The sequence below is a fragment of the Cyprinodon tularosa genome, unplaced genomic scaffold (assembly GCF_016077235.1).
Source record: "Cyprinodon tularosa strain WSP-4 unplaced genomic scaffold, ASM1607723v1 ctg2, whole genome shotgun sequence".
In the NCBI taxonomy this organism is placed as follows: domain Eukaryota; kingdom Metazoa; phylum Chordata; class Actinopteri; order Cyprinodontiformes; family Cyprinodontidae; genus Cyprinodon; species Cyprinodon tularosa.
In genome coordinates this window covers 1,393,861-1,410,776 of record NW_024038733.1, presented here as the reverse complement: position 1 = coordinate 1,410,776, position 16,916 = coordinate 1,393,861, and the positions used below count along the sequence as shown (strand labels likewise).

Genomic DNA, 16,916 nt, shown 5'->3' with positions numbered 1-16,916 from the left:
TTTAGTTTTCTTATATTTTTGAGTGGAAAGCTTACTGGAATTAATATTTGATGTTATGCATAATAATTTATTCGGTTTTGCAGAAGACCTATTAGGAAGCCCTGCCTCAAATCTTTTTTTACCCGTGGGGAGTTTTAAAGTATACGCTTTTGTAATTTTGTCCAGTATATCTTTTTTTTAATTAACTGGCTTCAATTGCTACAATATTAATAGGGTCAGAAGGGGAAACAGGAATAGAGTAGTTGTTGAAACTATCTTAAAAACACCAAGACATTTCTCTATGGAAAACCCTTTACTTGATTCATTAATTGACCCCAAATTTGATTGTACCAATCTACCTATTTTCCTGCTGAAAACCCTTCCCTGAAATGAACGATTACTGTCATGACTTAAGAAAAATCTATCTGGACTGAAAGACTGGCAGCAAATTTCTTAAGAAAAAAAAATACGAATATATAAGCAATGTCTTAATAAAGAATTTATCATGAAGAAGGTAAAAGGAAACGTATAACTGGAGAAATCTACACTGCGAATAGCAGAAACAGAAATATCTCTTTTTGCTGTTTTTTTTGTTTTGTTGTTTTTTTCTCCTTTTTTTCCATCAGTGTCTCTTGAAAAAATGAATATCGTGGCTAAAAGACACCTAAAGTAGAAATACGAGAACATGTGAATCGGAGATAAGCCATTTGTCAGTGAGGGAATTTTAGGATATTTGAATTCCTGTTAAAGATGCTGTAGATCTAAAAACACTTTAGAAATAGTTTGCATCAATTCTCATTCTATACTCTGAGAACACTGCCACACATTTTTGGAGATCTATATTAAGTAATTTAATTCACTTCAATCTAGACAGTTCTATATTTTTATAAAAAAATTCAAAATATTTTGAGCGGAAGGAAAGTTGCCAAAATGTACGTTTAAATACTTGTTACATTTTAAAAACACTAGAAATTAGAATTCCTACTTAAAAATTTGCTAATTTATGCCATTTTAATATTTCATTACTGTACGGCTTAGTGCAGATCAAATCTTAGTTTAAATTACAAGGAATGTTTATGATGTTGTGTTACATTTGCTGTATGGGAGTCATCTAACAGATTATGTAGGCCAAATTACCTTTTTGTATGGACAATCAAATTGTGTTTTGAGCTTTTTAGACACTGAAACATGATTGTTAAATATAAAGATATTTTTGAAATTTTTCTTTTTTGACTTTTGGTCATCCGCACAGAAAGCACGCCTAAAAAATCTAGATTTAATAATGCCTATAAAACTACAGATAAGCGTATGATTTGTTTAATTAGGGCAACGACCTTCCAAGGTGGTTAAAGCGTGTCTACTGGAATGTGCACATTTATTAGGTGTTTACAAAGGTGGGTTGTACCATAAGTGCGGGGGAGAGGCGATGTATGGTAGTTGTTTTTTCTGATTCATTTCACTTTCAACGACAGCTTATCGCCCTTTTAAAACTTAAAAAGATATTTTTTTTGTAGACAAAAAGTATGATAAGAACCAAAACGAAGGTTTTGGTAGACCCTCCAGTTTGGTTTCGTCCAACATTCTCCGCAGTCTGCAGTGGGTGTTGCGTCACAAAAAAAAGTGTAGGAGTCCAGAAACTTCACTCATGTAAATAACGGCAATTATAAAGCTGCATGGCTACACTGAACAGCGACACGCAGTATTAGATATATTCACCAGTGTTCCCCTACGTTTTTGACAATGCCGCGGAAAAAGCCATTTAGTAACAAACAGAAGAAGAAACAGTTGCAGGTCAAACGCGAAAGAAAGAGAGGTAAGTTAACGTTTTAGTTGCTGTTAGCATTAGCATGCTAACGTTAGCCGTTAGCTCCACATCCGAATTCTGTTGTGGTAAAGTGTCCCTCCGTGGTAAAAGGTTGCGCTAAAGGTTACTTGGGACATCGCTACAATAATGTAGTCTGATGAATGTAAAGGTGCGCTGATGTTTGTTTAGATAGCATCGTTTCACTCATAGTGTAACTTAGCGTCCAAGTTGAATAACAAACTTAAGCTTAGTAGGGTTTTACTGAATAAATTATGATCTGAATTACAGTTGATAGTCTGGAGTCAATGGAGCACGTTTTTCTATGCTGTGAAGTTTGTAAACAGTGTAGTGACTGTTACTCCATGTGTTATGAAGCGAGTTTTTCTACAGGATAACACTGTTTTGACTTCACGAGCGGCTGCTTAATGCATCGCCTTCTGTTCAGTTTCACTCCAAGGTGAATATTGTGGAGAATATCTTTAAATATCCCTTAGGCTTTACAGATGACACCTGACTGATATTACGCTAATTCAGACATTACGTATTGTGTATAGTGTAAACACCAAAACAAGCAATGCCCTTGTATAAAGTTTGTCACAAAACTTAAAGAAACATTTTACTAGTATTTAAAAGAATAATAATAATAATAATAATTAAGTTATTTCTAATATTTTTATTATATGTTGTCACAAGACACAACAGTTCCTTAAATGATTTTATCAAATTCATCTAACCACCTAATATGTCGACTGAAGTGTTTTATGACCAACATATTAAAGGAATAGTACACCCAAAACATGATTAGCCTTCATTTTCTACTCACCCCCATGCTGAACAACACTCTGGAGTACTTTTTTGATATCTCAAAGGCATCTGGAGATCTGGGAGGCTTCTTGCTGTCTGCTGACATTCAAATAATGGAGGTCTATGGTGCCCGAGGCAGAAAGGTCCATAAAAGTCCACAAAAAACGTGTCAATATTCCTCCATACTGCTCGTCCAATGTATTCCAAGTGTCCTGAGTGGGTAGCATCCAGAATTTACTCAGTACGAAGTCATTTAGAATGTTTTTAGAGCATAAACAGTAGTGTATATGATTTCCTGAAAGCGCGCGCCGGCGCGTTCATGACGCTACGGAAACCGCGGCAGACCAAACCAGATGAAAGTGCGCATTCAGCTCGGCAAAGAACTCATGCTCTTCCTCAACACTGAAGTCCTCAGACATTTTTCTTTCGTTGTTTCTTTCTTTGCACAGGTAAACAGCACATTTCTTCTTCTACGCTTGCATTATCGTCAGAGCAGACGCTGAATGCGCACTTTCATCTGGTTTGGTCTGCCGGCTTCCGTAGCGTCATGAACGCGCCGGCGCACGCTTTCATGAAATCCTATACACTACTGTTTATGCTCTAAAAACATTCTAAATGACTTCGTTTCGAGTAAATTCTGCATGCTACCCACTCAGGACACTTGGAATACATTGGACGAGCAGTATGGAGGAATATTGACACGTTTTTTGTGGACTTTTATGGACCTTTCTGCCTCGGGCGCCATAGACCTCCATTATTTGAATGTCAGCAGACAGCAAGAAGCCTCCCAGATCTCCAGATGCATTTGAGATATCAAAAAAGTACTCCAGAGTGTTGTTCAGCATGGGGGTGAGTAGAAAATGAAGGCTAATCATGTTTTGGGTGTACTATTCCTTTAAAGCACATTTGGAGACACCACATTAACTTATGGATACAGTCAGAAAAGAAGATCATCATGTGAAGCAGCCAGCAGGTAACTCTAGAGGAATTGCACCAATCTGCTGCTAATGTGGGAGAATGTGTTGACAGGAGTCTTGCAAAGAGTGGAAAGATAAAAGGCTGTTTGAATCTTGTTTATGTTTACCACAAGCCATGTTGCAAAGCCAACAAACGTGCAAACACAAAGTATATGTATAGTAAAAACTAACCTTGCACATTGTGAGGAACATGTCAGCCCAACATTAAACCATGGTGGTCGCACCATTATTTTATGAAGTGGCATTTGTCCAGCAGAGACAGGAAAACTTGTCGGAGTGAAAAAAGCTGGACACATGGCAGGCCTGGATTAAAAAAAAAATCAACTTAAGACTGAATGAGAGGCTGGTTCATTTTGGTTTGAGTGTGACGATAACTTCATCTATAACTTCATCTTCTAGGTGACACAGGTTCTGGCCCAAGCAGCCGCAATGCCAGCGTGGAGCGAGGAGGAGAGCGTCAGTCCGACACCTCAGATAGTGAAACCACAGATATTAGAAGAATAAATCAGCAGCCCTTTGGCAGAGATGGTAGACATGATCCAAACAGGTGAGTTTTTTCTTAAGGTTTTTTTTTTTTAAAGAAATGAAAGGCTCCCTTTTGCGCTCATTGCTGCAGCATTGTTTCACCGGAGACCTGCATTAGAACAGCTTTACATGCAGTCCTATTAAAAGAGATTGTATTCTATTTGCTCTGATGAGTAACCCATACTCACCAGCCTATTGTTGATATCATTAAAGATATGGTGAAATGGAAATGGTAAATATTGGAGACTAATCTGCTTAACCCTTGTTTAGATTTTGACAAAATAAGATTTTTGTCATGTTTGATATTTTTTCTCCAAGGTTTCGGCTTCACTTTGAGAAAGAGAGTAAAGAGGAGGTGATAAGGAGGAAGAAGCTGGCCATGGAGACGGTGTTGAAACCGGCTTCTGATAAAGAACTCGAGGTCAACATAAATGAAATCTACCCTTCAGAGAAAGGTCTGATTATTATATTTTTATGATATATCTCCAAAGCCCCTAGATGAGCAGTGAGATTATGAGTCACTTCTTCACCTGCTGAGTTTTAATCATCCTCCACCAGGTCTTGGCTTCCCGCGACGACCATCTTGGACTTATGAGATGTCTCGAGAGAGCCTAATGAGGAAAGAGGAGAAGTCATTCAGAGACTACCTGGAAGAACTGCACTCCAGAAACCCACCGGGCTCTCTCAGCCACTTTGAGCACAATCTAGAGGTAACCTTTTTTTACCGTGGTGGACTGCCACTAAAAAATATTTATTACATAATCCAGTGGTTGACTTGGATTTTCTTTTTCCTAAAGTCACATTTAAAAAAAAAAAAAAGCTACATGAGATTTTTTTGTGTATGTTCCAACTCTACCTTTGTTGTCCAAACAAAGTTGCATATGCATACTTTTTTTTAAAGTCACAATTTTGCTGTTTTATAGGATCACTTCCATTGAAATTTTACTAGTATGTTTTTTTTTCTTCATCTATATAAAGTTCCCAGAAACTAGCAGGTTTTGGTGATATTTTGGTGGTTTTTAGCTTGATAGGTGTAAGTTCCTATAAGCACATTTAGAAATGTCTAATATTTTCTATTTTTTGAGGCTCTTAAATAACACAAATACAACAGCTTTAAATTTTCGACCCTTGAGAACAAGTGGTATAAGTTGATATAAAGAATCAGTGGAAAACAGCCACTTATTCATACATCTAGAAGAACAAGAGAAGAACAAGTCTTTTATTTAACATACACTTCATACATAGTAGCATGTTGCGCCTAAATACTACTTTAAATGTTAGTCTGAGATGTAGTTTCTACAAATAGCATGATAATTTGTGTTTTCTAAATGCTAATCATGAAAAAGGTGCAAAATCATGCACATCCTGAGGAAGTTAAGACTAGATTCTGGACCACAAAGGCATCACGGATAGATCAGGGACAACAGATGAAAAATAGCCTCTTGGCTAATTCTGGTGTGTTTCCAGCTATGCTAATTAATGTGTTCTCGTTCCTGTCAAAAAAATTAAACAAATTAATAAAATAAAATAAAAAATGATCGTCATACTAGTTGTAGTTCTTCTTTTTCATCTGAAGATGAGGCCCAAGATATGTCCGTTTGGCGAATAACTTTTCGTTTCATTATTTGCTAAACCAGGCATCCCCAAAGTCGGTCTTCGAGGGCAGCTGTCCTGCAGGTTTTAGAGGTTTCTCTGCTTTAGCACAGCTGATTCTGATGATTGCAGTCCAGTAAAAGCCCTTTAATCAACTATCAATGTAAATCAGCTGTGCTAGAGCAGGGAAATCTCTAAAACCTGCAGGAGAGCGGCCCTCGAGGGCTTACTTTGGGGATGCCTGTGCTAAACATACCATAAAGTTCCTCAACTTGGCTTGTTTATGTCTTGACTTTGTTTTTGTTTTTTCATTTTCGTTAATTTTTATTGTTATTTATATTATGGTAACTGCCCAGTTGGACATTAGAAGGACATTTTTTTTTTTAGTACAGCTGCGTTAACATTCTGCCACATACACTAGGGCTGTGTCCAAACATCCGCTCTTACCTCTAAATCCCTCAATCACTATATAAAGCGGGGACTATATAGTGGACTTTATAGCAAACTCAGTTAACTGACCGTTTGGACAGGTGATCACTACTTTGCACTCCCCGTTGGTCACGTAACTCCACTTCCACCACACAGTGCCTATGCCATCTTTGTTGTTAGCGGGCCACTCTGACAGCAAATCCCATAATGCTTTGCGAGGAGAGCTCTTGCAAAGCATTTCGGAATATATCTGCTCGTCTAGTGACCATGGATGATCACTAATTTTTAAGGTGCATAGTGGGAAATTTTTTAGGCCACTAATTTTTCATCCACTAGACGTTGGGACACTCATTTAAAATGGTTTTACTACTATATAGTGCTCTATATGGTGATTAGGACGGACATTTGGGCACGGCCTAGGTCTCAGAAGAACACCTGAAAACTGGTGATGTTCTAGAAGGAAAGTCTGGAAAGCTTTACTGTTAATCACTGTTTTATTTTTATGTTTTCTCTTATCCTAATTTCAGACATGGAGACAGCTGTGGAGGGTTTTGGAAATGTCTGATGTCATCCTTGTTATCGTTGATATAAGGCACCCGGTAGGTGAGCCTGTTAAGTGAGGTTGTCATAATGGATCAGGCCACTAGGCTGAGTCACTGTCAGTAAAACTCCTCCTGTTTCAGATGGTGCTAATTGATAATCATTTACCTGGTAAGCATCTCTTAAAAGTAAAATGTGTGTTTCTGTGACCACTCAGGTGCTGCAGTTTCCTCCTGATCTGTACCGTTACATAACAGCAGACCTGCATAAGCAGATGATTCTGGTGTTGAACAAAGCTGACCTATGTCCCCCTCCACTGGTGATTGCCTGGAAACACTACATGACCTCCCAGTTTCCTCACTTGGAAATAGTGTGCTTCACATCCCATCCTGGGCAATCCTACAACACAGGTGAGACCCTGTTAGCTTGAACAGATGATTATCTGCTATCCTTTGTACCCATTATTCTGTTCCTCTTAAAGTGCTGCAGAAGAAAAGGATGAGAAAGAAGGCTGACTGGAGTCGGCCTGGAGGTCTTATCGACATCTTTAAGGCTTGCCAAGAGATCACAGCCGGAAAAGGTGAGGTGCTCTTACTCTTCATCTTAATAACTGATGTTTCATAGTGACAGATGACCCTCCCTGCATTTATGCTGATCCTCAAAATGTTTCACATTTCCATCGCTTTCATGTCCTTTTCTCAGTTGACCTCTCCAGCTGGGAACAGAAGATTCACAGAGACGCCGTCGCAGAACGACTGGATGGAGAGTCACACGAAGACGGAGCTGAGTCAGTGTTAGTAGAGCATCAGACTGACAGCACTTTAGAGATGAGCAACCAGGAGCTCTACAAAGATGGAGTTCTCACATTAGGCTGTATAGGTGAGTTTTATCAAAAAATGTTTTATCTGTGTATTTTTCTTTCAATCACTTGCTTCATCTCTCTAGTGTATTTTCATCCAGCTTTCATTTTCAGTAAACCAGGCGTTTCCAATGCAGTAAAAACTGAACGGCATTTCCAGGCATGCTAAATTTGCAGCCGACCAGCAAGTTGGAGTGAGAGAAAACTTGTGGTTGCATCTCCAAACTCCACTACTGCTGCTAGTTTTGTTGTAGCTGGAATACAGTCTATTTCTTATTGAAAAACCAGCAAAAGGACAGGATTTCTGCCTTTGTAGACGGGAAGATGTTTGCGGGTTCCCCTCGACCGGATTTGGTAGGAGTTGGGAAACAAATCAAGCTGCTACTGCTCCTGTGATTGGCTAAAATATTAAAATGGGATGCAGGTAGCCAATCAGCTCAAAGAATTTTACTGAATGTCCCTCTCCTTTGCAATCATGAGGCTTTCCAGATCAATATTGTAGTTCATTTTAAATTCTTTACAGTTATCATATGGATTATGCCAGGTTAGTAATACAGTGGAGGAAACCCAGAAAATTTCTCTACAGCAGTGTACACACTGACTACATCCTGCACAACTTCCTTGCAGCATTTTATCCATATTAACCAGCTTCCATTAGTTTTATTTTTTCCCTTGTGATTTATGGGGTAAAGAAAAACAAATTCTTACAGGCAGTCGGTTGGCTTAAAAAACAGAACCAGTCATTAATGAATCCTCTTATGACCACCTTGCCCCTACCTCTAAAGGTTGCGCTCTCTAACCGCTGGCCGGAGTGTGTGCGAGCACACATGACTCACCATGAGGATGACTCTGTACAATGCAAATAAAACTGTTTAAAGATATATGTTAGAGTACCTGAATTCTAACCTCTGGTTATTTTTTTTTCCAGGTTTTCCTAATGTTGGTAAATCATCTGTAATAAACAGCCTAGTTGGGAGGAAGGTTGTCAGCGTGTCTCGAACGCCAGGTCACACCAAATACTTCCAAACCTACTACCTCACCCCGACAGTCAAAATGTGCGACTGCCCCGGCCTCGTCTTCCCCTCCTGTGTCAATAAGCAGCTACAGGTACTTTTCTGTGACTGGGTTTATTTACCTGTTCATAATCTTAGATGTGTCAAATACCACAGCTGGTTTTATCTATCTCAGGTTGATGTCTTTCAGAAGACTCTAGTTGAAAAGTGGATTTCTGTAATGGATGAAGACTCTAAAATTTGTTTAGGTGTTGCTGTGCATTGCTGCTTCCTGCCTCCAAGTCATTGATATTTATTTTCCCAAGATTCTAGCAGGTATTTACCCCGTAGCCCAGCTGCAGGAGCCCTACACTTCAGTCGGTTATCTTTGTGAGAGGATCCCTTACCTTTCCGTGCTGAAGCTCAAACACCCCAGTTTGCAAGAGAAGGGATCTCAGCAGGAGCGGCACGGTACTACAGAACCCAGTTGGACTGCCTGGGAGGTGTGTGAAGGTAAGGAGTTAAATCCTGCAGCAAGTGTTTAGGTACACCCCAAAGCCGTGTGATGCAAACACCAAGGAAGGTTTTCTGACATGAATCAGGTGATTCGCTAAAGAATGTGATTGTGGATTGCGTGTCTGTCTTCTCAAACGTCCCTGTGTTCTGGAGGTCTCCTCCTTTTGAACAGAAATCATTCCTCTCTAGTGTCGCCTCACACTTCATTCATTTGACAGATTGCTGCCCAGTTAATGACCAGATGTAGCTGGCTGGGCTTTACTTTGAAGCTTTTAACTAATTGACATTGGACTGGAATGTATTATGGGTAGGATTAAACTAGGACTGCTATGAAAATTCGACACAATCAACAACTCATTTTCAAAAGAAGAAAAAGGTGATGCAAAATTTTATGAGTCAAATATTAATTTAACGATATATAAATATTTCTATACCTTTCAATATTTCACTTAGTGGTAGTTCATTAAGGTTGCTGCAGAGGGCAGCATAGCTTTAGTTCTCAAGTAAGTAATAACAGCGCCAGATCTCAACTGAAGCTCCAATATCTAAGATCTACTGTTCAGCTTATTTCACTGTTTCATTTATCAGTGGGATTGTTAGGATTAACATGGAGTTGCATATAAGATGTAGTTTCCTTTAACCTTTATATCTAACCGAGAGTATGTTTGGGAATGACTTATTCAGTCCTATTTCTTTAAAGTTTATGCTGCAAATATTTCCTCATAAAAGCGAAGAAGCCCAACTTAAAAAAATATAAGTCCTTGTAAACATTAAGCATTGTTAAGAGTTAAAAAATACACATTTGGATATTTGACGTTTTAATTGTAAATATATTTTTGATAGAAATAACATTAAAAACAAAGTTAAATTAAAAACGTATATTTGATAGATTTTCCTTTATAAAGGTAACAAAAGAAGCAATGGAAGCACATTCAAAGGTTTGTAGAAAAGGACATCTGAGTCAAAACATTTTTACAAGCAACCAAGATGTAACTTTTATTAATAAAAGAATGTGATGCCGGAGAATGTAATTGTAATTGTTAGTTTCAGCCTGAGATCTAACTGAAAGACATTAACTTGATATAAATCCATTCTTAATCTATTATACATACAAAAATCTCATTTTTGTATGTATAATAGATTTGTTTATTTTTTTAAGATGGCAGAAAAACAATCTGAGCAATAGAGGGACAAGAGCAGTGTACTATTGCTAAATTCAAAACAGATTTAGACCCAATCCCAGTACAACCCCTATGTTCAATCAATACCCACGCATCCTGGAATTGAAGCCACAGCGGTCAGGGCTTTGTATTATTCCCTAGGAATTGTGACTCCCCTTTGCTGCGTACTTGACATTCTGGTATGTAAACGACTGCACATTTACGTACGCACATACCGTACATAAGATGCATGCCATACAACATCCTTACATCTGTAGCAGTTAGCTTAGAGGCTAGCTCCATCCAGCCGTAGCCTCTCTTAGCTCTGTCTCCGTGCCAGGCTTCTCCACTGCTGTCCTACTCATGACCAGCTGTACACTGTGTTGCTGGTCTATAGCTAGCCCTGGTCAGCTGTAGCCTCTTTCCCCCTTAGCCTCTCCCCATCAAGGCTATTGGTGCAAGTAAGGGGTGTACTGGGATTGGGCTTTATCATTAATTAAAGGTAAATTATGGTAGGAATGTGAGCACAACCAATGATCTTCCGGCTTGCTAAGAAGGTGGTTTGAAAGCGGTGTGCAGGAAGCCATTTATGTTAAAAGAGAAAAAAACAGCCTTAAACAGAGGGGGTGTTCTCAGGTTCCAATTCTCAAAAACCTACAACGCAGCAATAGAGTTGATAATTTCCGCTATCATCTAAACCCCCATCTCTATGCAGGGGACCAAAACATCCCGCCTGGTCAGCCTTGCCAGCAGTGACCCTAACGACTCCCCTTTCAGAGGCATAGGCCAGTATTGGGTATTGCAGGCTAACAAAGACCTCTACGACTCCCCATTACTAAGTGCTGGACCTATTCTTTTGGTTAAATTTGCATGTGTTCTAAGCCATAACAAGGCTTTGTTGGGCTACTCTATAAAGCTTGGAAACCAAGACAAAAGAATTGAAAAATTTTCCTGGATGGGAAGCGAAACGTCTTCAAACTTAGAAAAACAGAAGAACAGAATATAGTTGAATTGATACTGATAAAAACGAAAAGCAACACTGGAATACTAGCATTTGTCATCTTCTGCTTATCTGGGACCGGGTCCCGGGAGAATCCGTCTCAGCTGGAACGCCCAGACTTCCCTCTCCATAGACCCCTCCACCACCTCCTCTGGGGAAGACATAGGAATCCCCTGGGCGTCCTTCCTGTGGGACATGCCTGGGACACCTAATAGGGGAGGAATCAGAAATGATCCACCTCAATTGTCTCCTCTCGATGTGGTGGAGAAGCAGCTCTACTCTCCACCATCTTAATGTGGTAGAGGGGATTTGGTTCTCAGAGTATCGCAGAGGCTATGATGATTGGGGCTTAAATGGCCCTGAGTGACCGGTCAGGCAAAGAGCGGTTCAAAGGCCTTCATGATGGACTCAGGTTTGTCAGGTTAATCTGTATTGGACCCAGTCGGGTCAAGCCCAAACAAAAAATGTTCCCTCTACTACCTGCAGTGGGAACCCTGAGTTACAGTGCTAAGTGGATTGGACAGCAGTCAGGAGGGCTCTGATCCTTGGATGCCTTAACTGGCTCTATGAATGTGTAAATAGTAAAATATAGATATTGAAATGAATAGGATTCATTAATAGAAGTTAAAGTATGCATTGTGATTGAATTACTTTAGTTTAAAATAGGAAAGCAACATTTAATCCTGCTGCTGCTAAAAAAAAATACAGTAAATGATGGTTTAAATTCTAAAGCATAGAGCATTTATTGACGTAGGAAAACTCACCTTTCCCATCTGGTTTGCAGTTTGCGTCTTTCTTATCAAAGGACTTCCAAACATAGGGATGTTATGAGGGAAAATGTATTCAGTTTTGAAGCTTTAAATTTCTAGGTGTTAATCCAAAAATTTGCCCCATGGGTCTTAAACGTATCAAATCCTTTTTGATCTCTCAGCCCCGGTTTGTGAGACATTTGGTTTATTGAACATACTTTAGCTTTTGGTCAAAGATGAACCGAGCTGCAGAAGAATTGCTCATTCATTTGAGCTTTTCAATATTAGACTTCATCTTTTTAAGGAAATAGAAGACAGGAAATCTGTAGGCATCTATTTATTATGGATATTATCACTTGGTATAATGTTTCCCCTGACAGCTCCTATTAGAAATGCCTTTTTTTGTCTTTCTTTTTTTATTTTTTTATTTGTGGTGTTCAGCTTGGGCAGAGAGGAGAGGCTATAAAACGGCTAAAGCAGCTCGGAATGACGTTTATCGCGCAGCAAATAGTCTAGTAAGGCTGGCGATTGATGGCAGACTGTGTCTCTGTCTGACGCCTCCTGGCTACAGCTGTCTCAAAGGTAAGAGCATTTACTCCTCATGGTAAATAGAGCTAAATTGGCTCAAACTGACTTCTTTTTTTGGGGGGGTTGTTTATGGTAAATAGAGCATTGGGAAAACCACCCGGACTTGCCAGATATCATGGCTCTTCAAGGAAGGGCGGCAGAGGAGGAAGGAAGTGCAGAACGGGAAGATGAAGAGGACGGAGAGTCAAGCTCCGAACCTGAGGAGGAGAGAGACAGGGACGCTGATGATGACGAGGACGGCGATGATGAAGATGAGGGATTTGAACATCAGGGCCAGAATGTTAAGAAGCCATCAGGCTTTACTATCAACATGTACAACGTTCTACGGGAAAAAGACTGTGAGTGACAAAAAGAGGAAAGCCGAGAAATAACTGTTCCTGCTTTTCCCAGTCTGCTTCAGAGCACTTTTCATTCCTTCTTCCCCTTCAGCCTGCATTCCCTCTCAGTTTATAACAGTCTGCTTTCTTTCTGTCCTTTGCCCTCCAGCACATCCTACCGATCATATTTATGTATTCCACACTGTGACTCCGCTCTGCTTGTTTGTCCTCAAACCTCCACCTTCCCTGTTCCTTTAGGAGCAGCTTCAGTTTGATCTTTTCCATTTTTGCATGTTGTCCTTAGAGACAAATGAGCAAAGAAATTCCCTGAGCCCGTAGTCGACAACCAAACTGAAAGAAAAGCGACCTCATGCCAAAGTTTAGAAAAGACGATGAAATGATTCAGATGCTCATTTAATATGGAATCAATCACTCAAGCTGCCTATTTTGGCTCTAAAAGAGACTGCAGATTTAAGGACTCTAAATTTTCTTTATGGGGCGTAGCATTTGGTTGATGGGTGCGGGAATGAAAATTGGAGATCCAAACCCACAAAACAAGAACTGATAAAACCAACTCTTCACGGTTTTACAGTTAGATATTTTGCAAGCATGTCAGCAGGTCATTAATCTGAGCAGGGCTTTAGTTTAGTTGATAAAAAATGTGAGAGTAACTTTGGATTTTTGACTCCTGCTGTGCTGGAGAAGGCTTCTTCAGGATGTAGTGTTTTAACTACTGCAAATGTCCTTCAGCTGCTGACTGAGACATATTAAAATTGTCCGGTTTGAAAACGCGTTGCGTTATAAAGAGATTTTGGCAGGGGGGGGATTTTCAACAGTAATTATTACTCTCTTGCAAGGATGTGTTCATCTCAACAAATAGAGACAGCATTATTTATCTGATACTATAAAGCAGATCATGCTTGTAAAAATGACCTCTAAATCTAGTTTTATACATCTGTAATAAAGTTGAGGTTTAAAAGACTTTAATACTCCGTAAACGCACAGCTCGTGGATTTAATTATTTTTTCAGATTAAAGAACATTTTCTTTGTCTTGCTACTTTCACATGTCGGCTGCTAGTTGCTTGGCCAGCATTCACACTCCCACCATCAGCTAGATGTTGAAACCTGTTGAGATGTAAACCATTTCTTTAGCTAACCAGCAATGGAAACCGATCACTACAAATTCCAGTTCATCACATCCAAGGACACTATCTCTCATTAATCGGACATTGTTTTTTAATGCGAGACATTTCTTTTAGATCAATCTGTTATTTCTCACCTCTGATGTTTGACGGCCATGTTGCCGTTAGTGGTTGCTGCTGTGAGCTCATTCTTATTTCAACACACTGCTGGGTTACTTTGCGGTACAGTAATATAAGCTGGTTTCTAAAATCCGAGGTTTGAACAAAGTATTTTTCTGGTCTGAATGAGTAAAGAATATATTCTTATTCTGAGGTTCTATGGTCATCATATACTGCTTTGTATCCTCCCTTCCTAGCTTGCTACCTGCCTTCCTTTCTGTCTTTTTTTCAGATATTTCCTTTCTTTCCTTTAGTGTTATTCCTTCCTGTCAATCCTTGGTTTATCAAGATTCTTTATTTAAACCCTGATCCCTTTCAATTATCTGCAGTAGATTCTTGTTGAAAATGTCTAATTTGCATTTAATAAATTTACACAACAGAGAAATTTGAAATGTAGTGTCTGAGGTGTTAGTAGGATCCTGAATAAAATCAGATACATAACAATACAGTTCTATTTGAACTTGATAGGTTTGAGCTGTGCTATTGCAGAACTTTATATCTAAAAACAAACAAACATGAAACACATGGAGAATGAGCTGTGAGAATAACAAAGGGCTCAAGGTGTATTCAGGCTATTTTCTGCATTCCCCATTTCATTCCTAGTTTGCCTTATGACTGGATTGCTTTCTGCAATTAAAGAAGAAAAGCTTCAAAAATCTTCTGGTCATTGTTTTTTTTTTTTTTTTTATAACATCTGAAGGATATTTGCTGATACTGTTCATTAGCTCACCATAAACACCTTCTCTCATATACTTTGTCTTTTTTTTTTTTTTTAAGAAGCACATAATTGGACTGAGAGGAAGTGAGACCAAAGATCTGATTTTTACAAGCCTGAAGGAGCTCTGTGATATCCCTGAAAAAGTATTCATACCCCTCGTCAGAGGAGGACAGAAGTCAACTTTTTTTTTTAGTTTTTACAGCACTAGTGGCTAGTTTTTTTCCGACAGTAGGCTGACAGGAAAGGTGGTATGAAAGAGAGGGAGAGATATGTGGGAAAGGACCACAGGTCGGCTTCGAACCCGCCCGCGTTGAGGAGGCCACAGTTCATGGGTCGTGTGCGCTAATCACTGCTCCACCTGCATACCCCAGATGTCAAGTTTAGTGGAATCGGATACCTGCTAAATTCAGCATCACATCTATAAAACTAAGATGGCATCATTATGCTATTTAATGTTGTTATCCAATTAACAGGACTATCCTCGTAGAAAACCCATTAAAGGTTGCAAAACTGGCAGCTAATGGTGGAATAGCAAATAATTCAAGCTCCTTAGATTTTCTGTCATTTGTTTAAAGGAAAAGTCCAGTCAGCAAGGAATAACCAATGGGTCATTATTTATACCTAAAACTAATACGATTTAATGAATTAAGCGTTAATCGGTAAAAAAAAAAACATTTTTTGTCATGACCACCGAGTCTGGGACCGGCCAAATATAGTAACACCTCACTCCTGACATCTTGCGGCAGAAACGTCACAGTGCGGTAAGCCGAAGGCCATTCTCCCTGATTTACAAGCAAAATCAATGGGAGCTAATAGACACCCCTGCAATCAACAACAATTATTTAAGATTTCGAGAGGACTTCACCATTGAAATTTACAAGAGCTATAGTTAAACTGACAATGCCCATGTGCATGGCAGTTGGATGGTAGAATACATGAGGAAAAAAATGTGTTATTTCACCTCTCCGATTCATGATCCCACATGGATTCGTTGTTGGATTGCCAACTTGAAGAGGGAGGATTTTCCATCGAACTTCTGGCCAGAGGAAAAAAAACACGTCATTAATCTCTGCTTCACATAGTGCACTATTCGACGTCATCATTGATAATAGCGCGTTGCAGCACTGGGACTTGCTCAACAGCCAATACCGCACCTTCTTAGACTAATTTAGGGCCTTTCCTGGGAAGGTTCCATGTTTTCTGTATTTGTAGAGAACATTTATAACAGGTTATTTATAACAGGTTCTTATGGTTGTTGACTTAAAATTTTGATATAAGCATCTGTTGACTGCTAGATCCAGACTTTTTTTTTCATATTTTCTTAATTATCTTCAGTTAGAGCTGTTACATGATGCTTTTTGAGAATGTTTATTCTATTTAACGCTGCTTGACATGTTAGTATTTTTTTTATTTAACAGATTTTGCTGTAGATGTTGCTAGGGCCACTGAACCAAAGATTAATATAATTATGGTTTGATAATTTAACAAGATGATGAATACATTTTACACTCATCTCAAGGTTGATAGCTTTTTTTTCCTTTAGTAAACGAAACATATTTATAACACAATTTTGTATTTCTGGTTATCTTTAACTGAAATGTTTTATATTGCAACATGGGGAGAAACATCTATAAAGACTTTTACTGCTGACTCACACCTCTGAATATTTTGATGCCTTTTTTTCTCTTATTTTGCCTCATTATTCAGTCCAATTTGGTATGAAAATATTTCCCTCTGAATTCAAACCTTGAATGAAGTCCTCCACATCCCCCTAGTTTCTGGAATCAGCAGGAGTTGAAAAGACTCCTGCAGGGGTCAGTGAGATGAGTTTTAGCTTGCAGAGGGACTGCCACATTAACATGCACAGAAGGTGTACGCATATCCTCACTTAATATTATGACCCAAAAGTAAGGATACTGCATATACTGTCCAGTAGATATATCAATTCTATTATAAAGAAAGCAACCAAAAGAAACCCAAGTGAGTTATTTACATTTGTGAAGCATAATAAGAGATAAAGATACTTGCTTTTAGATGCGAAACTGAAATATATAAATTACACAT

The 16,916-nt window shown here is 39.0% G+C and overlaps 1 protein-coding gene across 1 annotated transcript; it reads left to right on the top strand.

Moving 5' to 3' along the window:
- Positions 1–1,588: 1,588 nt before the first annotated feature.
- Positions 1,589–13,178, top strand: gnl1 (guanine nucleotide binding protein-like 1). Its single transcript, XM_038284330.1, has 12 exons — positions 1,589–1,792; positions 3,964–4,111; positions 4,408–4,544; positions 4,648–4,799; positions 6,639–6,710; positions 6,869–7,061; positions 7,133–7,231; positions 7,354–7,530; positions 8,439–8,617; positions 8,829–9,015; positions 12,369–12,509; positions 12,596–13,178. The coding sequence occupies exons 1-12, from the start codon at positions 1,720–1,722 to the stop codon at positions 12,859–12,861; spliced, it is 1,824 nt and encodes a 607-aa protein (XP_038140258.1). The 5' UTR covers positions 1,589–1,719; the 3' UTR covers positions 12,862–13,178.
- Positions 13,179–16,916: the final 3,738 nt, after the last annotated feature.